Source organism: Peromyscus eremicus, chromosome 13 (assembly GCF_949786415.1).
Source record: "Peromyscus eremicus chromosome 13, PerEre_H2_v1, whole genome shotgun sequence".
Lineage (NCBI taxonomy): Eukaryota > Metazoa > Chordata > Mammalia > Rodentia > Cricetidae > Peromyscus > Peromyscus eremicus.
In genome coordinates this window covers 5,418,028-5,442,111 of record NC_081429.1, presented here as the reverse complement: position 1 = coordinate 5,442,111, position 24,084 = coordinate 5,418,028, and the positions used below count along the sequence as shown (strand labels likewise).

At 49.2% G+C, this 24,084-nt stretch overlaps 1 protein-coding gene across 1 annotated transcript in view; it reads right to left on the bottom strand.

Annotated features, from left to right (window-relative positions):
* Positions 1-17,898: 17,898 nt before the first annotated feature.
* Sh3bp4 (SH3 domain binding protein 4) overlaps positions 17,899-24,084 on the bottom strand; it is a 78,114-nt gene continuing 71,928 nt past the window's right edge. Inside the window, exons 5-6 of the mRNA XM_059278025.1 lie at positions 19,172-19,360; positions 17,899-18,528 (exon numbers count right to left, since the gene is read on the bottom strand). Of these exons, the coding sequence (XP_059134008.1) occupies positions 18,304-18,528; positions 19,172-19,360 (414 nt within the window). The 3' untranslated portion in view covers positions 17,899-18,303. The remainder of the gene's footprint in view (positions 18,529-19,171; positions 19,361-24,084) is intronic.

Below are 24,084 nucleotides of genomic sequence, written 5' to 3'. Positions count from 1 at the left end.
TCTCTTGTGTCTTGTGTTTTTGTTTTTAATACATTTTGGGACTGGCAAGATGACAGGTAAAGGCACTTGTCACCAAGCCTGACAACCTGGCTTTGATCCCTGGAATCCACGTGCTAGAAGGAGAGAGCAGACTCCTGAAAATTGTCCTGTGTTCTTCATGTCTGTGATGTGGCACAAGCTCTCTAGGTTAATTAATTAAAAAATTTAAAATACACATTTATATCTAAAAAGTCTTTTTTCCCCATTTGTGTACTAGGCAGGGGGGAGCTTGCCTATAGATGCAGCACTCAGGGAAGCTGAGGCAGGAGGATTGCTTAAGCTCAGAAGATGGAGACCAGCCTGGGTAACACAGTGACATGCCATCTCAAACAAATAAATAAATAAACAAGTAAATAGACATGGAATAAAATAAAAGTAAAAAACGCATTTTGCTTTCGTTGGGAATCCCTTAGGATGTCTCAGGTGCCTCTTTCCTTTTTGTATGAACTGGACAGGAACAGTTAAAAGTCACGTATTATTCTCAACAGTCACGAGTGAAAACCTGAGTTCTGACCTCTGGCCAAACATGTGACCTCTTTTCTCTCCTGGTTGGCCAGGGAAGCCGATTTGTCCTGCTGTCCCCTGCCCCCCTGCTCTTTCCTTCCACACATGCATAATCCCTAGTAGTTTGTGGTGACATTCGGAACCTACGCTCCTGCCTGAGAGGCTCTGAAGACCCCAGCTTCCCACTGCATGGCCCTGTCAGCAGCGATGCCACAGGGCCTCGGCAGAGCCTCTGTGGCACAGTCCTTGCTTCCTTGGGAAGGACAGATGGGGCTCCTGTCTGGAGGTGCTCAGCCACCTCCACCATGGAAGGAAGCCATAGCCTGTGAATGAATGAGCATGTGGGGAGAAACAGAAGGCTGGTCCCTTAATCCAGACCACTCACCCTCAGAGACAACCAGTTAGTTGAGAAAAATGAGTCCTTTCATTCACACAGCTGCTCTGGGTACCAGTGCCATCCTGACAGCTGGCAGAGGGTGTTCTCCATGGGCAGGGGACACAGATGTAAGGCTGGAAAGTCAGGGGTGCAGGTGGACTCAGCCATCATGAACCCCAGATGCTTCCAGCTGCTTCTAACTTCAGCTGGCAGTACGACCAGGAGACGGTAGCCTTTCTCCCAACACCTCTGCCTCTTCCCCAGACCTCAGCTAGCAGCTAAGTTTTGTGGACGTTGAATCTGTTTGTGTCTCTAAAAAGCTGTGAGTATCCTCAGAAGACAGAGACCAATGTAACATAAAATTTAACATAAAATACATGCACCATTTGGGGTTTTGCAGACCCCTGAAAGCCATGCATGGGCCCTAGATAGGGGAATAAAAAACCTTGTTCTAGGCGAATACACTTGATTTTGATTATCTGTGGATAGCTGCCCGCTTGGTTGATTAGCAGCATGTAAATTAGATACTTTGATTTTTAATTTTGCAAATTGGGGTATTCGTTCTATTTCCTGGGTACTTACAGCCAATTCCAAATTGCTGTCATTTCATAAATTACTATCTGCCATATCTGTAGGATTAGGGAAATAGCATTGGCTCAGAGTGAGACACTAAGGAGCACAAAGGAGGTACAAAGGAGGCTGGCTCCCCTCAAGATGCTGGTCTCTCACCAGGGCCGAGTACCGCAGAGGCCCAGGGCCCTTGTGTTCCTTTTCATATAAGCGGGAATTATACACTTACCGCTGGATTAGTTCCTCTACTGCATCTTAGTGAACATTGACCCCACACCCCTTCCCTTGTCATGGCCAAACTGTTCTGTGGCACAAATGTGCTACAGCCAATTTTCTTGCCCAGTTGTGGGTGGATGGCACACTCCCCAAGTCCTAGGAAGTCCCCTCAGCTCAGGCAGCCTTATGGTTGTCTCCTTGTCAGCCACCAGAGTGTGTGAAGAGGCATTAAATCTGCCCCACCAGAGGAAATTAAAGTCAAAAAGCTGGAGGCCTGGAGAGATGCCTGAGCGGTTAAGAGTGCTTGTTACTCTTGCAGAGGACTGATGTTTGATTCTCAGCACCCCTATGATGGCTCACAACTGTCCGTAACTCCAGGTCCAGGGGATCCAATGCCCTCTTCCGACCTCTCTCAGCCCCAGGCACACGTGTGGTGCTCAGGCACACATGCAGGCAAAACACAGTAAAATAAATAAATAAATAAAAAATTAAAATAAAAAAGCCTATGGTAAACCCTTCTTTGGGGCTGAACTAGATGATTCAGTAAGTAAAGGTTCTCACTGTATAAGTCTGGCAACCTGGGTTTGATTCCCAGGAGCCCACATAATGGTGGTGCATGTGTGAGCGCACACACACCCCAATAATAAATAGAAACTTAAAACCCTTCTCTGCTCACCCTTCACATGAAGCATGCCAAAGCTGGATGTTGCCATTTGCCATCTACCTTGCCTTTACCTTTGCATGAAGTACTGCTTGCGTGTGTGTGCCTGTGTGTGTCGTCTGTGTGTTTGTATGTGTGCGTCTGTGTGCCTGTGTATGTGTGCATGTGCCTGTGTGTGTTGTCTGTGTGTTTGTGTGTGTGTCTGTGTCTATGTGCCTGTGTGCCTGTGTGTGTGTGCTTGTGTGTATGCCTGTGTGTGTGCCTGTGTGTGCTGTCTGTGTGTTTGTGTGTGTGTCATCTGTGTGTGGTGTGTCTGTGTGCCTGTGTGTGTGTGCTTGTGTGTGCTTGTGTGTATGCCTGTGTGTGTGCCTGTGTGTTTATGTGTGTGTCTCTGTGTGTGGTGTGTCTGTGTGTTGTCTGTCTGTTTGTGTGTGCCTGTGTGTTTATGTGTGTGTCTCTGTGTGTGGTGTGTCTGTGTGTTGTCTATCTGTTTGTGTGTGTGCCTGTGTGTTTATGTGTGTGTGTGTCTCTCTGTGTGTGGTGTGTCTGTGTGCCTGTGTGTGTGTGCATGTGTCTGTGTGTCTGTGTGCACATGTGTGTGTGCACATGTGTGGATGTGTCTTGAGGTTGGTGTTAGGTGCCTTCCTCTGTCACTTTCCACCTCCCACCTTCAGGCAGGGTCTTTCAGTTGAACCCAGGGCTCAGCCTTTGTGCTAGCCAGCTTGCTCCAGGTATTCCCTGTCTCCACATCCTTTGAAGGGAGAGGCCAGGTGAGCAGCCATGCCCTCCCAGCTTTTTATGGGAGCACTGGAGAGCCAACTCCAGTCTTCCGGCTTGTGTGGGAAGCACTTTGCTCAGTGGGCAATCTCTTTAAGCCAAGGGCTTCTGAGTCACCAAAAACCACGGCCTGAGCACGCTGGCTGTGGTGGTTTGAATAAGAATGGCCCCTGCAGGCTCATATATTCGAATGTCTAGTCACCAGGGAGTGGAACTGTTTGAAAGGATTGCAAGGATTAGGAGGTGTGGCATTGTTGGAGGAAGCTGATCTGCGGGTGGGCTGTGAGGTTTCCAAAGCCTAAGCCAGGCCCAGTATCTCTCTCTCTCTGCCTGCAGATCAGGATGTAGAACTCTCAGCTCCTTCTCCAGCACCACGTCTGCCTGTGTGCCACCATGCTCCCTGCCATGATGACAATGGACTAAACCTCTGAAATGGTAAGCAAGCTCCCAATTAAATGCTTCCTTTTATAAGAGTTACCATGGTCATGGTGTCTCTTCACAGCAATAGAACAAACAGTGACTGAGCACTGAGAAAGGAATGCAGCATGCTGTGAGAGACAGGCTGTCCACGTTTGAACTTCATACTTTCTAGCTCTGTGAGCTTGGGAAAATTGCTTAGCCTCTCTGTTTCCTTTTTTTTTTTTTTTTTTAAAGATTTATTTATTTATTATGTATACAGTGCTCTGCTTGCATGAATCCCTGCAGGCCAGAAGAGGGCATCAGATCTCATTACAGATGGCTGTGAGCCACCATGTGGTTGCTGGGAACTGAACTCAGGTCCTCTGGAAGAGCAGCCAGTGCTCTTAACCTCTGAGCCATCTCTCCAGCCCTCCTTTCTTATATATGAAACATGGACAATAATTGTGCCTACCATACAGGACATTGTTAGGATCCAATCAGCTAATGTCTCTGAAGTGCCATGGCCAAGGATGGGCGTTAAGTAAATGCTAAGCAAGTTTTTATTAGTCTGGGTGCCTGTGAATAAAACTCAGAGGGGTGTAGGGGAGAATGTAGAAGAAAGTGCAGGTATGTCCCGGCAGTCAGCCTGCTTGGCACACTGTGCTTCTAAATAAGAAGCGTGGCACACCGTGCCCCTGACGTTGGAACACTGAATTCTGAAATAGTGTAAGTGGCTGGTAGCTGGCCTGAGGATGAGTCTGCACTCTGCACGTCTCCCTTAATGTGTTTCTTCCACATAGAGACCCTGGTGGGAGGAGCGCTCACTGTCCAGTCCGAGGTAATGTGCTCACCAATGACAGTCAATAGACATCCACTACATAAGTGGTTGCTCATGTGAAATAAGGAGGATGCTGGTCCTCTAAACCATCTCTGGAGTGGTTTATCTATCCTTGCTCTTTACCAACCCACGGGCATTGCTGTCTTGTCGGGGGATGCCCTTCTGAAGCAAGTGTGTTGCCCACAGTAAGAAGCCAGCTTGCCTTGATTCGTCCTGCAGAGCTGCATAGACCAGTTCCTCCCTGAAACCGAAGGCCTGCTGAGCCTTCCCCACTGTGGGCAAGTCCTTCCTCCTCAGAGGACTGGTCCACATCCCTTTCTAGACCTGTACAGCTGCGCACACCAGGAATCTAGTGAGAGGCCTCTGTTCCCGAAAATAGCCTGTCTCTCAGTCTCGTGTTCACACCCTGAGGTGGCCTCTCTCCTCCCCTGGCTTGGCTGGACGTTCACTGTGCTGATGGGAGTCACCGGCAAAGAGGATAAAGGCCCTGTTGCCAAGCACTGGGGCCATCTCTCCCTCATGTGGGGGCAGCCCCCGAGGCACGGTTATGTAGTTTGTATCAGAGGAAACTCCCAGAAAACAATGTCCTGGGTGTAATTAAAGCTCAGAGGCGGTGGCTGTAAGTGGCACAGGGAGAGAGGGCTGCAAGAGCTGTGGCTGAACCAGGAATCACAACAGAGCGCGTTTCCCACTCCCACCTAGAAATGCGCTCTTTAGCCTGCTTTTCCACCCAGGGTCTTAGTCCTGAGTTAGAACCAAACCTGTCCTCACACCTCAGTGCTCCTAAGAATGGGATGGAAAGCTTGCCCAGTGCAGATCCCTGCCCCCAGACTCCAACGTCATTGCTTCTTCTCATGTACCTCCTTGTGGGTCTAATGGCCATCCGTGATCGGCACTGCTCCATTAACAAGAAAGATAACGGTCTTGGTTGGAGTCCCTTTGTCTTCTCCAGGTTACCAGACCGGTGCCCAAATCTGACTCCTCCCACAGCGGTGAGAAGAAGCCATCATAATTATATTTTATGTATTTATATATAGCCGGAGACCTGTTGTCATCTGAATGTCTAGCAAAGTAAGATCAGATATTGTAAGCGGATTTTGTTTGCTTTTGAGACGGGGTCTCTGGATGTAGCCCTGGCTGTCCTAGAACTCCTACCACACTAGCCTTGAACTTCCAGACATCCACGCGCCCCTGCCTTCCAGAGTGCTGGGATTAAATCCTCGTGTCTGGCCTTATATGCAGGCCTTTTGTAAGTATTTAAACAGTGCAAAGAGAGGTAGTGTGTGCTGACTGCATCTTGAAGACAATCCTGTCAATAACTGCAGAAAAAGGCTGTCTGTTTGAAGCACCACATGAGCGCAAGGCAAAGCTCACCACTTGGACCATCTCAAAGTCACCCAGCAATATTTCAAGCAGAATTCTGGAATACCCTGCATGCGTGACACAACTGAGTTCCTTTGATTAGTGTCACTTTCTGGTTTTGATTTTGAGACCTTTTGTATCTGAAGTATCCATTCTCCATCAACAGGCTCGTCAGGGTGCTAAGGGGGCATCTCCGCCGGAGACCCTCCCTCTAGCAAGCCTTGGGTTCTCGGGAAAAGATGCACTCTCTTGATTTTCTTGAAAAACAAGGAAACCCGAAGAGCAACTGCCTGCACACACATGGTCCTGTGGTCTCCATCGTCCCTGAGGCTTCATGGTCATGGTCACCATCAGGCCTCATTTGGCACCAGAGAAAAACAGCTATGATTAATGTACTGGCTAGTTTTATGCCAACCTAACACAAGCTAGAGTCGTTTTGGAAGAAGAAACCTCAAAGGAGAAAATGCTTCTGCTGGATTGGCCTGTGGGGAATTTTCTTGATTGATGATTGTTGTGGGAGGGCCCAGCCCACTGTGGGCGGTGTCTTACAAAGCAGGCTGAACAAACCGTGAGGAGCAGTCTCGTAAGCAGCACCCCTCAGTGGCCTGTGCATCAGCTCCTGCCTCTGGGTTACTACCCTGCTTGAGTTCCTGCTCTGACTTTGAAACTGGAGAGCTTTTTCATGTGAAATATCCATTCTCAACCAACAGGCTGGTCAAAGTGCTAAGGGACACCTGGGCTGGAGGTCCTTCCTCTCGCAAGCCTCAGGCTCTTAGTAAACTATTCATTCTCTTGTTTTTCTTGAAAAACAGTGAAACTTGAAGAGCAACCACCTGCACATATGTGGTCTTTGGTCTCCATTGTCTCTGCCTTGATTTCCCTCAGCAGAGAACTGTTACCTGGATGTGTAAACAGAATAAACCCTTTCCTCCCCAAGTTTGTCCTTGGTCATGGTGCTTTATCACAGCAATAGGAACCCTAACTAAAACAACGGACAAGGGAAGATGTAACAAAAGGCCTCTGTCAGTTCTGCAAAAGATGCTAGAGGCTTCATGCAGAACACATTTACTCTTGTTTTGGTAGCTCAGGATACTGTGCACATAGCAGAGTGAAGCTAGCCATCAGAACATATCTATGTATTTTGTACAGATCTAATATTTGAGAAACGATAGTGTCTCCCATGGCCTGGAAATCATCCATAAATCCCCAGGTCTGTGTGAATTATTTTTTAACTAGGTCAAGTACTCCGGAGTCTGTGGCACACATTCATCACCTCTTCTGCCTTCAATTTCTCAATTCATCTGTCACATGGAGAATGTGATAATTAGGGTTACATACAGGTGTTGTAAAAATGCCTCAGAGAAGGGTAGTCTGATCTTCTTAAGTTTTTAATGCATAATTACATTCCTAGGAATTCACTGGCTGTGCGAAGAATCCGCCTCCATAAAACACTTTGATTCTCGTGCACAGGGGTTCGAAGAATCCGCCTCCATAAAACACTTTGATTCTCGTGCACAGGGGTTCGTGTGTAGACGTCAATGTCACCAGTTGTGAGGCTGACTTCTCAGTGTGGGCTTCACCGCAAATTTATCCTGTATCGTTTTTTTTTTCCAATCAGGAATGAAACAGGAAAAGGACTAAGTTCTCTAGCTCTCTTTTTTTTCATAGACAAGAAAACAGGCAGCCATGCTGGGGTTGCTAGGCAACTACCTGCGCTCCCACCCCACCCCACCCCATCTCTTGATTGTTTGGATATGAGGGGTCAACACTCAGAGAGGGTTTGGCCACTCAGAGCGGACCTGAGTCGCAGGGGCTTACCAGAGTAATCACACCTGCTGTTCACACCCCCAAAGGATGATCTGCACCCTGGGTGTGAGCTGATTTTGCACTAGGAGTGCAGAAAACCATGTGGGTGTGTGAAAACTAAAGCAAACACTTGCTATCCCAGCCTGCGAACCTCAGGTGTGCTGAGCATATGCAGTATTACAGCGGAAAGACCAGGGAACCAAGACAAGTAGACACAGAACTTTTTAGAAACTGTCTAGTTATCCGCACCCCCCCCCCACACACACAACTTACACCTGTTTAACAAAACAAAAAGCACCACCAGGTGTACCCAAAGGTCTCTGGGCATGATAAGATTTTTATTTTATTTTATTCATTGATAAGATTAATTAGATTTATACATCAGTATCTAGCCTCACTCTTCCTCAGAGCAGTTGCCTGCTGTGACTGTTCAATCATCCAAGAACTGACCACATGTGTTTTTAGACTCACAATGTGGGTCGCACCAAGTTTCTGTGGAACAGAGGCAAAAAGGCTGTGGAAAACGAAGGAAGGGACTTTCGCCTGGAAAGGGCACCACGGAAGATGCCCTCAGAGGAGCCTGACCAGCAGGGCTGAGCTGGAAGCCCACAATCCACAGGCGACCCTAGTGGCAAGGGCTGACTCACACTGGACCTCCTGAAAGGACACCCCCTCGTCCAGTGTTAAATAGCCAGGAAATGTCTGTAACTGTCCTCGTGAGGAATGTATTTCTCTGGCAGGCCTGCCGTGCACTGGGAAAAACTGTAAATTGCCACAGTCTCGTGTGACACCATGGCAGAGTCGCCTCACCCCTGTTGGGAAGCCAGACACTTCTGCCAATTCACTTGCCTGCTCCTACGATTTCTGGCTTCCAAATCAGAGCTCCACACAGTGGAAGCTGGGAAGGAGGATGTATTTAGCTGCAAGGGAAGCCGAGAATCTGTTTTGAGGGTTCCAGATAGAACATAGTGTTTGCAAGATGCAAGGCATACATACAGCCGGCATGATCCAGACCGTGGAGAGTTGAATGAGAGGCTCAGGGAGCCATCAAGAACCAGTTGTGCTCACGTCCCTCCTGATGATCACAATCCAAATCTTGAAAGATGTGTGATGCCTGCCCCCAGCCAGCCTTCCCCATTGCTGGGTAAGGCATCAAAACAACTGCCATTACTGCCACCCACTGTCAACCAACATCAGTCCCCAGATAAAAGGCACGCCATCACCAAAAATAAACAAACAAAAGGCTGCATCTCAGGATGAGGGCCAATTTGCCAAAATTGTGTTTCAGTGAAAATTACAGTGTGATGTCCAAACTCTCTCATTTTATGTGCGCAGGTGGAAGTCACTCTGTGCCACCAACTCCTGTGCTGGAGACAAGGGAGCAAAAAGAGACAGAGGAACACAGATTGATTTTCAGAAGGACCATTCTGTTAGAGAATGAGCTGAGGGGACAGGGCTAGGGTGACAGCCACAGGGAAGATGTGGTAGCTGAGAGAGAGTAGAAAGAATAGTAGCTGATTTTGAAGCTTAACAGCCACTGTAGTAGTAGTGACAAGAGAGTCCTGCCTGCACGCTACTTCCTACGTAGGGTTACTGGCTTTCCTTCGGGTCTAAAGTCTTCCAGCTTTGCTGCCTTCAGTCTTTCAAAGTGGAGCTGAAATTCCATATACATGATGCCCCTAGTATTTATATCTCAGCCGGATTTCCTCCCCAGCCACTGCCTCTGGCCTTGCTGTCCCCGCTTTCCAGGAAACTCTGCATTGATGCTGGGACCTTGCCACTCTTTCAGAGGCCCACAGCTGTCTGTCTAATGGAGCGAAGATGGAGTGGATTCTCCTCCCACATCCTCTGTGGCTCTCCTGTTCCCGAGCCTCTCTGCCCAAACCAGGTCCTCCTTTCATAGCCCCATGGCTGCCTCTTCCTGTGCGCAGATGCTGGGCATCTGCATCTGATGTGGGAGGCTGTTCACCACTTCCAGATGTTCATCTGGCGGACTTTACTCTTTGGGGGACAGCTATGACAAAATACTGAAGACTTCCTCACAATTCTGGAGACTGGAAGTTGAAGGTTAAGGAGAAGATCTTGTCTCTGCTTCCAGGATGGAGCCAGGAGTACTGTGTCCTGCAGAGGAGAAGAACACTGTTTCCACAGGCTGAGGACAGAGGAGCAAGGGAGCTGAATGGTATGTGGGGAGCTCTCATGATCCAGCACTTCTTAAAGATGATTAATACCATCACATTGGCCATTATAGTTCACATCTATTTTTTATTTATTATATTTATTATTTTTAATCGTGCGTGCGTGCGTGCGTGCGTGCGTGCGTGCGCGTGCGTGCGTGCATGCGTGCGTGTGTATGTGTGTGTGTGTGTGTGTGTGTGTGTGTGTGTGTGTGTAGGTGCCCATGGAGTGCAGAAGAGGACACCAGATCCCCTGGAACTGAAGTTACAGCTGTTCATGAGCTGCCTGATGTGGGTGCTGGGAACTGAACTTGGGTCCTTTGCAAAAGCAATATTCATTCTTAACCAGAAGGCCATCTCTTCAGCACCATACCCAAATTAAAAAACAAAACAAAACAAAACATTTTTTTGAGATGGGGTTTCATTATTTATCCCACACCAGCCTCAGGTCCATGATTCCCTCTCCTCAGCTTTCTGAACACCAAAATCATGGGCACGGACCACAGCTCTTGGCTGACTGTTTGACATTTGAGCAATGCCTTCAAACCACAGCGTGTCACACCTGGTTTCCACTTGGCCATTTACTGACTTGTTTTTTGGCGTGTGTTCAATGTGCACGCATGTATGTGTATGTGTGTGAATTTGGGCATGTGTTTATTTTGTGCTCACATGCATGAACTCAGGTCATCAGGCCTGATGGCAAGTGCCTTTCCTGAGATATATTGATGGCACCATTTTTTAAGTTCCCTCAGAACTGTTTAAAATATTATTTTTTTTATCGCGTGTGTATGTTCCCTGTGTGGGTATGTGTGTTTACACACCAGCAGTGTGCCGGTGCCTGCGGAGGGCAGAACAGGGTGTTGGATTCCGTGGAACTAGAGTTACAGGCAGTTGTGAGCAGCCGTGTGGGTGCTGGGAACTGAACCCTGGTCCTCTGGAAGAACAGCCAGTGCACTAACCACTGAGTCAACTCTCCAGCCCCACCTTGAAACTTCTTTGACCCAGAGGTTTAAATGGTATATTGTCATTTCCAAGCATTTGGAGTTCTTTTACAGGTGACTTTTGCATAGTTACCTCTTAGTATCTGCAGGGGGCTGGCTCCAGGATCTGATGACACTCAGACCCAGGTCTCTTCTGCATAATGGACCAGTAATCCTAGTTGCTCAAGAAACTGGGCCAGGAGGATCAGAACCTCAAGGCCAGCTTGGATAATTTAGTGATACCCTGTCTCAAAACAAAAAGGCCTAGGGAGGGGCCAATGAGTTGCCTCAGTGAGTAAAGGTGCTTGCTGTCATGCCTGATGATCTGAGTTCGATCCCTTGGACCCACATAGTGGAAAGAAAGACCCAAATTCTCCAAGTTGTCTTTTGACGTCCACACTTAAGCCACAGTAGATATCTCCACTGACAAGGAACCCCCCCCCCCCATATACAACACACACACACACACACACGCACACGCACACGCACACGCACACGCACACGCACACGCACACACACACACACACACACACACACACACACACTGTCTTAGTTAGGGTTTTTATTGCCATGAAGAGACACCATGACCATGGCAACTCTTAGAAAGAAAAACTTTCATTCGGGTGGCTGGCATGCCGTTCAGAGATTCAGTCCATTATCATGACAGGGAGCATGGCATGGCATCGTGCAGGCAGACGCGGTGCTGGAGTAGCTGAGAGTGCTACATCTTGCAACAGGAAGTCAACCGACTGTCACACTGAGGGAAGCTTGAGCAAGGAGACCTCAAAACCCACCCCTACAATGACATACTTCCTGCAACAAGGCCACACCTCTTAATAGTGCCCCTGCCTTTGGGGGCCTTTTTCTTTCAAACCACCACACACACACACACACACACACACACACACACACACACACACACACACCAAAAGCTGGAAGGACTTGGAGAATTTTCACCATAACGTAGTTTGTGTGAAAGCTGGGTGTGGCGGTGCACACTGTCAATCCCAACAGCTGACGGTAGAGGCAAGAAGATCAGGTGAGCCCAGGGATTTCCTGCCTACATAGTGAGTTCGAGGCCAGCCTGGGGTACATGAGAGCCTGTCTCAAGAGAAAGATGTTTGAGATAAACACTTAACTGCTTCAACAACGCAGTGCAGACATTTACCAAAACCGCATGGTATTCTCTTTCTTTTTAATTTCTAAAATTACATTTATCTATTTTGTCGTGTGTGCCCATGGGGGTGGGTGTGTTTAGAGCCATCACTTTTCCTCACACAGCGCCTCCTCAGAGGCCTACCCCCTCTATTCTTGCCCTGGGTTGGGGTCTCTCTGTCCAGCGCTGGCTTCTTTCTGACCTGACCCTGGATATTGATCTGATAGACTGCCGGCTCCCTACCAGCTTGTGGGCTCCCTGGGGACAGCACACCCCTTGGGTCTAGAGCAGTACCTAGCAAATGGCAAAGGTTACTCAGTGCCCGTCACTAAAGCACCTCTCCCTTTAGATCCCTCAGGAGAGCCCTCTGCCTTAAGTCTCCTCCCTGGGCTCCCCCACACCTCCTCTCTTTCCTGCTTCTCTGTGGAGAGGCCTCTTCAGTGGGCTCCTCCCACCCTCTGCCTTCTCTGTCTGCTCTGATGACAGCAACCTTTGAACTTCGCTCCTGTGTAAGATCTTCCCCCAAAGTTCTGACTGTCCCCTGCCGGGACGCCCTTGACTCCTGTGTTGGTGACAGGCACCGTTCGACACATACGGACTCCATCTACCCTCAGAGCTCACAGGACCGTATGATGCTCTCTGAGAAGTTCTTGGCTGCCTTCTGAAATGAAAAATACACTCAACACTACTCACACACACATATGTAGATACACACATAAAATATAGATATGTATGTACACTTAAAAATATAGATATTTTTAAGACAAATCAATTAAAATGGAAAATTAAGAAAAATGACTTTAGATACTTAAAATGTCACCTTGCACACTAACTAATTTCTTTAGGTCTTCCTCTCTCTCCTATTAAGCAGAATATTAAATTAGATTTATCAAAAATTTAAAAATATCATCCTTCCTAGCCTGGAGCAAGAAAAAAATACTAAGGTAAGAGATTTTAAAATGAAGCGAATAGCTAATATGTGGGAGGCTGGCTTCTTTAGAATGAGTGGGGTTTTTTGATTATGAGGGGGAAATTGCATTTTTATTTTCACTATCTTCTGCATTTCCGTGAAGAGTTTATATAGGCAAGAAACTAATGTTTTGGATACTCCAGGGAATTCTCAGACTTTTATGGCTGTGAATGTTTTTGTAGATGTCTAAATGCTTATCACTACGTTGAGAGTCTGGTGGGATGCGACCCTCCATTATTTCGTGTCTGATTGGATAAAGTCTCCAGCAGTGTATTGTCTAGCGTGGATGAGACCTTTCATTACTGTTTGGAATGTCTGATTAGGTGAGACCTTCCTTCACCAGTGTGTTGAGTGTCTGGTGCTGTCGAGACTTCCATCATTGTGTGTCTGGTTGGGTAGACCAACCACTGGGTGTTGCTGGGTATGGTTCTGAGACCTCCAATCACCGTGGTTAGCGTCTGGTGTAGATGCATGCTCTCACTAGGTGGTGCTATTTAATGGATAAAGAAGCATGCTTAAACTCCTCGATTGTAATCTTTGGTACTTACATGTAAAGAACGCCTTTCTTTGTTCTCCTAGGTTTTCTTTTATGCATTTATATAATTCTGAGGCGTCTCTTGCCTTCATCAAATCGTCAAAGGTTCCATGGCACAAAGAGCTAATTGAGTTCCTTTCAAGCCAGTTTACAAAACATCGAATTTTGTGACAGCATCAGGTACAGAATGAAAATGTTTCCTTTGTGCGACTCTTCTTGGGATGCACTTCGCCGAGTTCCATTCCTGCAAGGTTTTTTGACCTCTTTGGATCTGAGCCGTTCTGATGCATTTATGATTCAGGTTTCCACTTGCTTTTACGCTGGTGGTAAACATAGCGTGAAGCCCCAGTTATCCACTCCAACACCACATCCACCTCAGCTTAAAGTGCATTTCTGCTGTAGATAGAATGACTCCCTCGCGCAACGAACATCCTGGGGTTCAGAGATGGCCAGGCTGCTTCCGTCAGGAGTCAGTGTGTGACGCAGCCAGGTGGAAGGGAAGGGGGAGGCTGGGCAGCAAGGAGCCCTGCCAGTCAGGGGTCCCAGCTATGGGCAGAGGAATGCAGGAAGGGCAAAGCCTTGGCTCCACAGGGAATTCAAGGATGACCTGGGCAAGTTAGCCTGACTCATCTCAAAAAGTGAAGAGAGAGAGCAGAGATATTAGCTCAGTGGTAGAGTGCTCAGGCCTAGCATGTGTGAGGGTCTAGGTTTGATCTCAGTAACTCCCCCAAACAAGGAAGACTTCTGTGTTCCATTGGGGAGGACAGAGGTAGTAGGAAGTGTAGAGGAAGAGGATTTGGAGGATTTGGAGGAGAGGGGGGATGGGGATGGAGGTGAGAGCTAAGATCTCACTTCTGGCCACACTGCGTGGCTTGTAGGACCTGGTGAGAACTAGTCAGGAAGGTCCTATGACCAAGTTTGAGTCTGGGTGCTGTGGCCAGGTGGTAAGTACTTGAAATGGGTGAGAAAGAATTTCAAAAGAAATGACTCAGTGCGCATCGCACCGGAGGTGACAGTGGCAGCTGGGGAGAGGCCAAAGCAAGAATTTACTCTGAGCCCGTGGTGGCGCACGCCTTTAATCCCAGCGCTTGGGAGGCAGAGGCAGCTAGATCTCTGTGAGTTCGAAGCCATCCTGGTTTACAGAGCGAGATCTAGAACAGGCACCAAAACTACACAGAGTGAGTTCCAGAACAGCCGGAGCCGTTATACAGAGAAACCCTGTCTTGAAATATCACTACCCCTCAACTACCACCACTAAAAAAAAAAAAAAAAATTTCCACAGTAAAACTCATTTTTTTCTTCTTGGAAATCAGAGCCTATTTTTAAAGAAGCTTTATTATTTTATTTGTAATTGTGCATGTGTGTAGATATGTGTGTGTGAATGCAAGAGCCCATAGAGGCCAAAAGTGTTAGATTCCCTAGAGCTGGAGTTACAGGTAGCAGCAGTGAGCGGCCCAATTTGGGTGCTGGGAAGTGAACAAGAGCAGTTCATACTCTTAGGAACTGAGGATCTCTCCAGCAACCCCACCCACACTGCTTTGTTGTTGTTTTGTTTTTTTGAGACAGGGTTTTACCATGTAGACCAGGCTGGCCTTGAACTCAGAGACTCACCTGCCTCTGCCTCCCAGGTGCTGTAATTAAAGGTGTGTGCGATCATGCCTGATGCCTAATTTTTACATCTTCTCTGCTTAGTGTTCGGTCCCAGAGGACACCGGTTTCCAAACTGTGTGTCAACAGCTGAACTAAAACACTGCTTTTCACCGAGCAGCTTGGAAGGAGGGAGACGGCATGCTGGGTGGTACGGGTGTCCAAAAGCTGAACTGAGTTGAAGTCCTGCTGCCTGGGAGTTAGGTGAATTAGAGTTAGTATAGATGAAACCACATTAGATTATTGTGGGACCTAAATCCAGCGATTGGTGTCCTAATAAGCGCGAATGGACTAGTTAGGTCATTCAGTACCTTCATTTTAGACTTCTGGCCTCCATAATGGCGAGAGAATGCACTTTTCAAGTTCAGCTGATTGTTATGGCTGCTCTGGGATAAAACCCTACTTCTGGGCTTGGGGGGGCAGGGGCATGGTTCTGTAGCACAGCACCTGCCTGGCATAATAAAGGCCCTGGTAATTCCCTTGCTTAGCACTAGGAGAAAAATCCATTTTCCTATTAGCCATGTGTAATGGGTAAGTTATGGGGCCATATCTTCAACTACAAAATAAGTGAGTAGTCAGCAAATCATCCTAAAATAGGAACAGGGTTCTCTGAGCTCATGAATTAGGCGTTGACGTCCAGGACCAACTGATCCTGCTGCTATGGAGCCTGCGGAAACCAACATCTACAGTAAGGAATGCATACAAGAGGCCATTCACCTCATGGCCAAGTACAAAAGCAAGAGGAAGAATCTGTTCCCTGACTCACACCAAGGGCACACTCCCAGTAACCTAGCCTCCCCACCTCTTAAAGGTCCCACCCCCAATAGTGCCCGGCTGGAGACTAAGCCTTAAACTCCAGGGCCTCAGGGGGACACTCAGGGTCCAGAATGAACATAGGTGTAGAAGGTGGAGGGGGCTGAGCTCACAGGGGACTCTGGCCCATTTGACAAGCCAAGGCTGTACAGACTAGGCCTCCCATCCTGTCTGTGCTGCCCAGGTGTCAATGCTATAGACACTGTACCCAGGTCTGTCCTGTCTTTGGTCCAGCTGGCTCCTATTCAGCCTGTCGATTGATTACAGTCTCTCAAGCAGGCTCCCCATGGGCCAGGCTCCTCCCCACCTCCTCCAGCTGGAGTTGGTCCCCCAGGCAGTACCGACACTTCTTCCTCAAATTTTTTCTGACAACAGGAAGGGTATACCCAGAGGAGGCCACTGCTTGCTCCCATCAGGAGGCCCAGGAAGATGCCCAGCACATCTGGAAACTGCTGGGTCTTGAACTCCGTGTTGGGGGATGGTGGTAGTAGTTCCAGGTGGTAGAGACCAGGAACAAGGAGAGACATAGACACCTGCCTGCTTCCTTTGGGTGCCCTGGGTGACACTGACTTCCATTTGGTTGTCATGAATGATCTACCCACTCAAGAGCAATAAAATTAACAGCAAGAGAAAAAAAAATCCCCTACTCTAACTGCCACCCTGTCACTCAGGGTGACAGACAGGAACCTAGTCACTGACTGATCTTTATGCTGGGTTTCATTTAAAGTCTGGCTAGGCACAGAAAGACACATCCACACACACTAACCAGTTAAAATATCCAGGTAAAATTTACTGCAACTTTTGAAGAATTTCATTTGTGTGCTATAAGACTTGTTGCATAGGAAACTATTCAAAGCCCCTGAGGAAAAAATATCCGTGGTTTAAGGTGCAACTGGTTTTGTTTCTTCTTTGGGGAAAAAGGTAAAGAGCTGTTCTCTGGGTAAAACGGAGGTGCAGAATGACGGGCTTGTCAGTGCCGATGGGGATTCGTGGGACCTGGTTCTTGTGGCGTTAATACCTACTGTTTACTTTTAAGTCTGTTGGTCTGCAGTGTCTGAGTCGGAAGCCAGGGGACATTTCAGCTCAATGTGGGGTTGGTACACTGGTCACAAACGAAGTCATTAACTGTGCCAGGAAGGCAGATGGAGGGCAGCCCCCAGGGTCTGGAACTGCCCCTGGAGACAGACAGCCTGAGTCCCGCCCACTGCCAGGCTTACTTAACCGCTGATCTTTCTGGCATGAGTTCTACTTCCTGCTTCCTCCCCAAATGCCACCGCTACTGTGTGACCCACCACCCTGAAGCTGAATACAGTCCTCTGCAAACACCCACCTTTCCACAGGGCATCACTTAGGGAAATCTTCCCCGTGCTAATATTTATGCTGTTGGATAACCAGTTAGTTCCCATTCCTAAGGAGATGGAGCGCCCCAGGGAGGAGAAGGTTAAATGTGAGAGATGAAGTGTGGAGTTTGGCAATGGCAGACGGCACCTCGGCACGCCAGCATGTGACATAGCCTGAAAGGTGACCACGGTGATGGGCACAGGAAGAGTCATGGCCACCAGGGCTCTGGCTGGGTGGTGCGGCTTTCCTCCCACCTACTACCGAGGCAGAGCCACACTGAGGGAGACAGCATTCAGTGCCCGGCGTGGCAGGGACCACCTTATCCTCAAGGGAGCACTGTTCTTCTGAATGGTGACCGCATACACCCAGGGTGACAGGGACCCCAACTCCAGTGATTTCTTATTTGTTGGCAGAATCTCAATGGCACTGAGCTGCCACATGGGGGCTTTGCTGCTCACAAAGCACACAGACCAACAGATCCTGTGGTTGGCCACTGAGGACAGCAAGGTAGGAGAAGAAAGGAAAGATAGGACTTGGGCCTCCCCAGGGTCCACCTACTGAAAGCCACCAGGCCCATGGACTTGCCGCCTCACAGGCGACAAGTGGAAAATGTCCGCATGGAGCAAACTCCTTCCCACTCTGAGTGTCGAAATGCAAAGTGTGCCTGGGCCTCAGAAACACCGGTGGCCTTTAAATATCTATATACACCTGGAACATAATTTAAAAAGGCCTTTAAAGAACATAAAAACCTCAACGGCGTTTGCCTTTACTAAGGAGATTTTTTTTTTAAAATAACTTTTACAGTCCATTAAAAAATTAGATACCACCTTTCTTATGTCCTGTCTAGTCTTTTGTTAAAAAAGTGATTTTAAATTTAAACATACATTTCAACAAATAGAAAGTAACACGATTGGCAACAACCATAAGTAGAAAGTCCCTGGGACCTGCCCCTGGATCCAGGGGAGGGGCAGAGAGTCAAAGGTCCTCAGTCCCTCCTGGGCGTGGCTGGCAGATGGGCCTCCACCTGAGCAGCCATTCCCCCCCTGCACCACCCGGTGATGGCTCGGCCCCCACTGTGGACAGACGATGGTGGGGGGGGTCCAGCTCTGGTGAGCCGTCCAGCAGGGTCCCCCGACTCAGATCACAAAGTCATCATGGTCCGAGGGGCTGAAGGCTGCTGCCCTCAGGATGTCCAGCGAATTCACCAGGATCAGGGTCCCCGTGAGGTGCTTCCAGCGCCTGGTGATGGGGTTCTTCATCTTGTCCAGGCCTATGTGCAGCTCCTGGATGACATCTCGGTAGCTGTCCCCAATCTGGTGGCTCCAGGTGAGTAAGAAGTCATAGGCGGGTTTCCACATGGCCTGGGTGATGGAGTTACCAAAAAGAGAAAGCAAGGTCAGAGGACAGCTAGCTCCGTCAGTCAGTCAGTCAGTCAGCCCTATGACACTCACGTTACAGTCACAGCAGCACTGGAGCCAGCTGCTCTGGTCAGCCTACCGTGGGGAAACGGTAGTGTGCTCGTGATTCTGAGCTATGGAACAGAACCTCTCCTTCCTTACAGCACCCAATTTCACCTGTGCTGCCGTGTGCTAGAAACTGATCATGCAAAGAAAGAACACCTTCATGCTTGGGACTTCCCTGTCTTGTGAGTTTGAATCAGCTTCCAGGAACACACCACAGTCACCCTCCGGACCCACCTTGGCCTAAGTTAGGTAACACAGCAGCCATTCAGCCAATACAGGGAGCTTCCCCCGCCCCCTGGTTCTGTTGATACATTTATTGACCTTACAAGAGGCAATTTTAAAGTAAAATTAGCAAGGGAGGGCAGCCACCCTTCCCAGCTTGTGGCACAGCGGCCCTGATAACTTCTCCCGCAGGTTCTCAAGGCAGGATCCTTGCCCTCCTAGAGTGCTAGAAAGTTCAGCGTTTATGACTGTACCCCACGGGTCCCAGGAACTGAGGGACAAAGTAAGTAAGTAACCAAGGGGTTGGAGCCCCACTTACCTCACTGTCCACCACCCCATTCCTGTCTCGGTGGGGAGACTCATACGCATCCATCTGTTGCTTGGAGACCTTGGCCAGCTTCTCAGCCAGTTCCCTCCAGCGCTGGGCCACCTCAACAGCGGTGGTCAGGAGCACAAAGTCCTGGATGAGTCTGACCACCAGGCCCTGACAGTCCATTTTCAGCAAAGCCTGGGAAGATGAAGCAGAGTGTGAGGCCAGGGTAGGCTCGGCTTTTGGGGGAGGTCAACCTGCAGGTGATGCTCTTTACGCCATGAGTTCAGTGCCTATGCAGTGTCCAGGGCCCTTACCTAGCACGCTAGTACCATCCATGCACAAGAGGAAAGAGATGGGCTGACAGGGCGTATGGGCTGGCACCATCTCTAAAACTCATGTTCAGGACCCCAGAGAGTGACCTAGCTCGGAAAGAGGCCTCTTCAGATGTACCATGACAAGTAAGGCCATGGCAGGCCACCATGGCTAATGTCCTTACAAGAGCCACCCACTTACGGAGCAGGGCTGAACTGATATTTTCTCCCGAGGGAAGGTGAGTGGTGCTCCCAGCCAGGGGAAGACCTAGCTCAAGCTGGCCAAGCACATCTGTTGTGCAGATAGCAACACACACTGGTAGACACGGAGCAGCTAAGTCCAGAGCCCCTCAGCCAGAGACGGCAGAGGCAGAGGCAGGCCCCGGCTTCTGGAGGCTCTTTCCATGCTGCTGGGCACACGGCCCCAGGAGCTAAACCAAACACAGTGTCATTTCAACTACTTAAGGGATTTCACAAAGTGGCTGGTTATAATTTGGATTTTGGTATCTGGAAAGAAACTTTAGTTTTTAAGAAAGCTAAATATGTGTTTATGTGGCAGAAAAAAAGGCATGATCATGTATGTAGTCACGTGTGTGTGGGAGTGGGTGTCAGGTTTAAGCTTTGTTTGATGTGCTGTGAGCTTAGGGATAAACTGAGGAAGGAAGGGTCCCCTCAGCTCTATGTGTTGTCCTGGATGAGAATGTGAATGAGCACAGGGTTTAACAGTGAGTCACTCAGTCATAGCAAACAAACCCTGGTGTCTGTGCACTTGGCTGCCTGGCCCTGAGGTGGCCTCGGGTTCTAGGTAACAGCGTGCGTCAAAATCACCTGCTTTGGATTCAAGTCACTCTTGGCAGGAGTCAGCTAATCCGTTCTCTCCCCAGGGGCCCCAGGCATAGACTACAAAGGTCCTGGGACATTCAGGCCACTCTGGCCTCTGATGGGCCACTGCTGACCAGGAGAGCACATGGCCAGGTCCAGGGCAGCTGGGGGTCCATTTCTGGGAGTGCTGATGTCAGGAACGAAGGTGTCGCATCTCTCCTGCGCTCCACTCAGCTTCCTCACACCACTTCTACTAAGCCCAGCACTGGCTCTGTCTGTTACCCAGCTGCTCATACCACACAGTGTTTGAGCGCTTTCTCCAAAAGGGTGAACTTTGGATACATGTAAGTTCTAGCAATGGGAAGTACACCTCAGGATTCCAGCTCTGGGGATTCCCAACCCTTGTGTAGATAGCTTACTGAGGTATACACAGGCGTACTGGAAAATACTGAAGGAAATAAAACACAATCCGGATTTCAGATAGAATCCTGCTAATACAAGCGAAGGGACAGACTTAAATTGTGGCTTGTAAGTTACATGTTTTCTGTCCCAACTTCACGGCTGGGATGGGGGTGGGGGGGGGGAGGGGGGTGGGGGAAGGGGGAGAAAGACACTGCCTAAAGGCAGTCTTCTAGTTTCATTCCTGTTGCTGTGATAAACACCCCGAGCAAAAGCCACATGGGAGGAAAGGGGTCTTCCAACTCCAGGTTACTGCCCATCACTGAGTTGGGAAGTCAAGGGAAGAGCTCAGCTGGCTAGCGACACCACACAGTCAACAGCAGAGAGAAACAGATGTGCTCATCCTGTCTGCTTGCTTCTCTCTACCGTTTTACACAGTTGGGGTCCCGTGCCTAGAGAATGGCACCACCCACAGTGGGCTGGGTCTTCCAATCAAGACCGTCCCCTGCAGACACGGTCAGGCCAACCTGATCTAAACAATTCTTCAGTTGAAAATCTCTTTATAGGTAATTTTAGGTTATGGTAAGCTGATTTTAAAATTAACCATCACAGCCACTGTAGACAACCGGCAGGTAAAGGGACATGGCCGCGTCTCTATTTACAGTGACAGGTGGCCAGTAACAGGCTGTGTGGCGCTAACCTGTTTTTACAAGCGCTTAGGAAAATACAGTAAGCTAGTATTTGGGCTTTTGCTGTTGTGGCAGCTCTCTCTCTGTGGTCTCCTGGCCTGTGAGATAAGGCGGGTCTTCTCCTGACCCATTCTGAGCCCCCTTGCCATCCTTCCAGTCTAGACTCTTCTGTCTTCTTGCTGGCCGGCCACTTTGATGTCTTGGGGCACCTCGATCCACTCCCCTCCTAGAGACACAACTGCCTTCCTGGCTTGCACCCTACAAACCCACCCCCTTCTTTCTCATGCAAACTCCTCCAAAGGGCCCACTGTAGCCCACGTTCTGTAAGTCCCACGCTGTGACCCAGGGGACTATTGGAGGCTTGGTTCTTGTGGTAGCTCTAGGACCACAAGAGACAGCCGGGAGGGGCTTTCACGGTCTTCCCAGTGTTTTAGTGAGGCTACCATGGTTGTTTCTAAAAATCTCTTTTGCTCTTTCATTTCCAGCCAATGACTTCTCCCTCCCCACAGGAACAGAGACCACAGGGCCCATTCAGGGTGGGGTCCTCAAAACGGGAAACAGCGTGTTCCACCAATGGTGTGCTGTCTGGGACTGAAGAGACGGCTCGGTAGCTGAGAACATTGTGGCTCTGTCACGAAGAGCAGACTTCAGATCCCAGCACCCACATCAGGTCGCTTGCAAACGCCTGTCACTCCATCTCCGATGAATCTGAAGCCCTCCTTTGGCCTCCAGGGGTGCCAGGGCATGTGTGTGAGTGAGTGTGTGAACACACACACACACACACACACACACACACACACACATACACACACACACACACACACACACACACACACACACAGACACACCCCAAAAAAACAAATCTTTTTTTTTTTTAAGTGTATTGACTTAAATTAAAAAGCATATTACTGGATTAAACCCATCACCGTCCCTAAAGAGCTGGTTCCGTGGGGTCCTGCCTATGACTCTTTTCTCCCCAGGCCACTTCAAACTCATGCTCGTGAGACGACAGTACCTCAGATTTAGAAGGTGCACATGGGCCTGCAGTCAAATCCTTCCCCTCACTCAGCGTTTCTGTAAGTCACAGACTATACATGACCATGTGTTTCCTCCTGAGCTTTCAAATACACTTAGAAAATTCTCCTTCCATGGCCCACACAGTACAACAGAAGACGCACCAGGATTCCAAGCCCTCAAAAACAGAACACATTCTGCATTCCCTCCCCTTCAGGACCCCTCCCTCACTCTGCACACATCCACACCAAACCCCAGGCTACAAATCAAGTCCTCCACCCCTGCAGGCACTGGGCCAACGGCTTCAGGGACAGTGCACGTCTCCTGTCACCCTGCAGCCAGCTGACCCAAAGCGACACTCGCTATCTGTGTATCCAACGGTACTTTCTGCTCTCTGGAAAGAGCCTGTGAGTATGACAGACAGGTTTTACAGAGGGTCTCGAACTTCAGTGGTCATCAAAACCGTCAGTGCCTCCAATCAAATAAGGAAAGGTACCAGAGAGCAGGCTGTCCCAGAAAAGCCAACTGTGGAACAGCCACCATAGAACCTACCCATTGTCAAAGGGACACAAGAGGCCCTCAGTGGCATAGGCTGCTAGATCTTGTCACACACAGGGAGAGAATGGACGGCAGCAGAGAAAGAAACAATAGTGTGACCTCTGAGAGCACAGAAGACTCAGATCTTCTGAGCTCAGGCCATTGCTCACACATCCATTCATTCATTCACTCACTCATTCATTCATTCATTCACCTTCTCTCTCTCCCCACTTCCTCCCCATCCCCCATCTCTCCCTCCCTCTCTCCCCCTCCCTCTTCCATGGTCTCCTCCAAGCCCTCCTTCCACCATGGAGTGTAGATCTAATGGAGGACAGTAATAAGAAGCAAGTGTGCCCCAATCCTGACTCGAGCAAGCACTGTGGAGATCCAGGAGCACAAGCTTGCTTCATCAAGGGCAGGAAGCGACATCGGAATGGGCATCTGAGAGAATGCATCACCAGGAGCTCTGGGCAGGAGGGACACCAGCTGTGGGACACGGCAAGCGGGGACAGCTGGTGCATGCAGGACACAGAGAAAAGCCCATAGGCAGAGGCATCTGCCACAGGCCTGAGGTGCAGGGGAGGAGCCCAGTGGCCATGGAGAGGAGCCCCTAGACCTTCGTGAGACCCTTCCCTTCCAATCTGCACAGTCTCAAACCTCCCCACTTCCTCTAGCTATAGTTGCCAGAGCAGGGATGTTGATGGCACAAAGGCAGTTTGCAAACAGAAGGGGGCGCTGGTCTACCCGTGTCCTGCTAGGTGAGGCAGGGGAAAGCTGGGGCCAAGGCTAGAAGAAACCTCACTGACCCTCGGTCGGTCAGGAATCCATGAAAACGAAGCAGGTTGCCGATGCTGGGGTTAGCCAGCTGTGGGTTTTTGAAGTTTGGCCAGCCATTAAAATTCAGCTATTCAGGAGGCAATGCCCGAGATAGCTGGGGAGAACAGAACACGGAGGAACTTGTTTTCTTTTTTAATTACAAAACTGCCTTTGCCCCGGGGCCAACTCTCAGCCAAGGTCCAACTGCATCTCCTCCAGGCAGGAAGGCAGAGGGGACCCAGAGGTACACAGGACCCTCCTGACCCCTCCCATGGACCAAAGAAACAAAACTCCTCTCCAAACTTGCCATGCTGAGTAAGAACCTGACTGT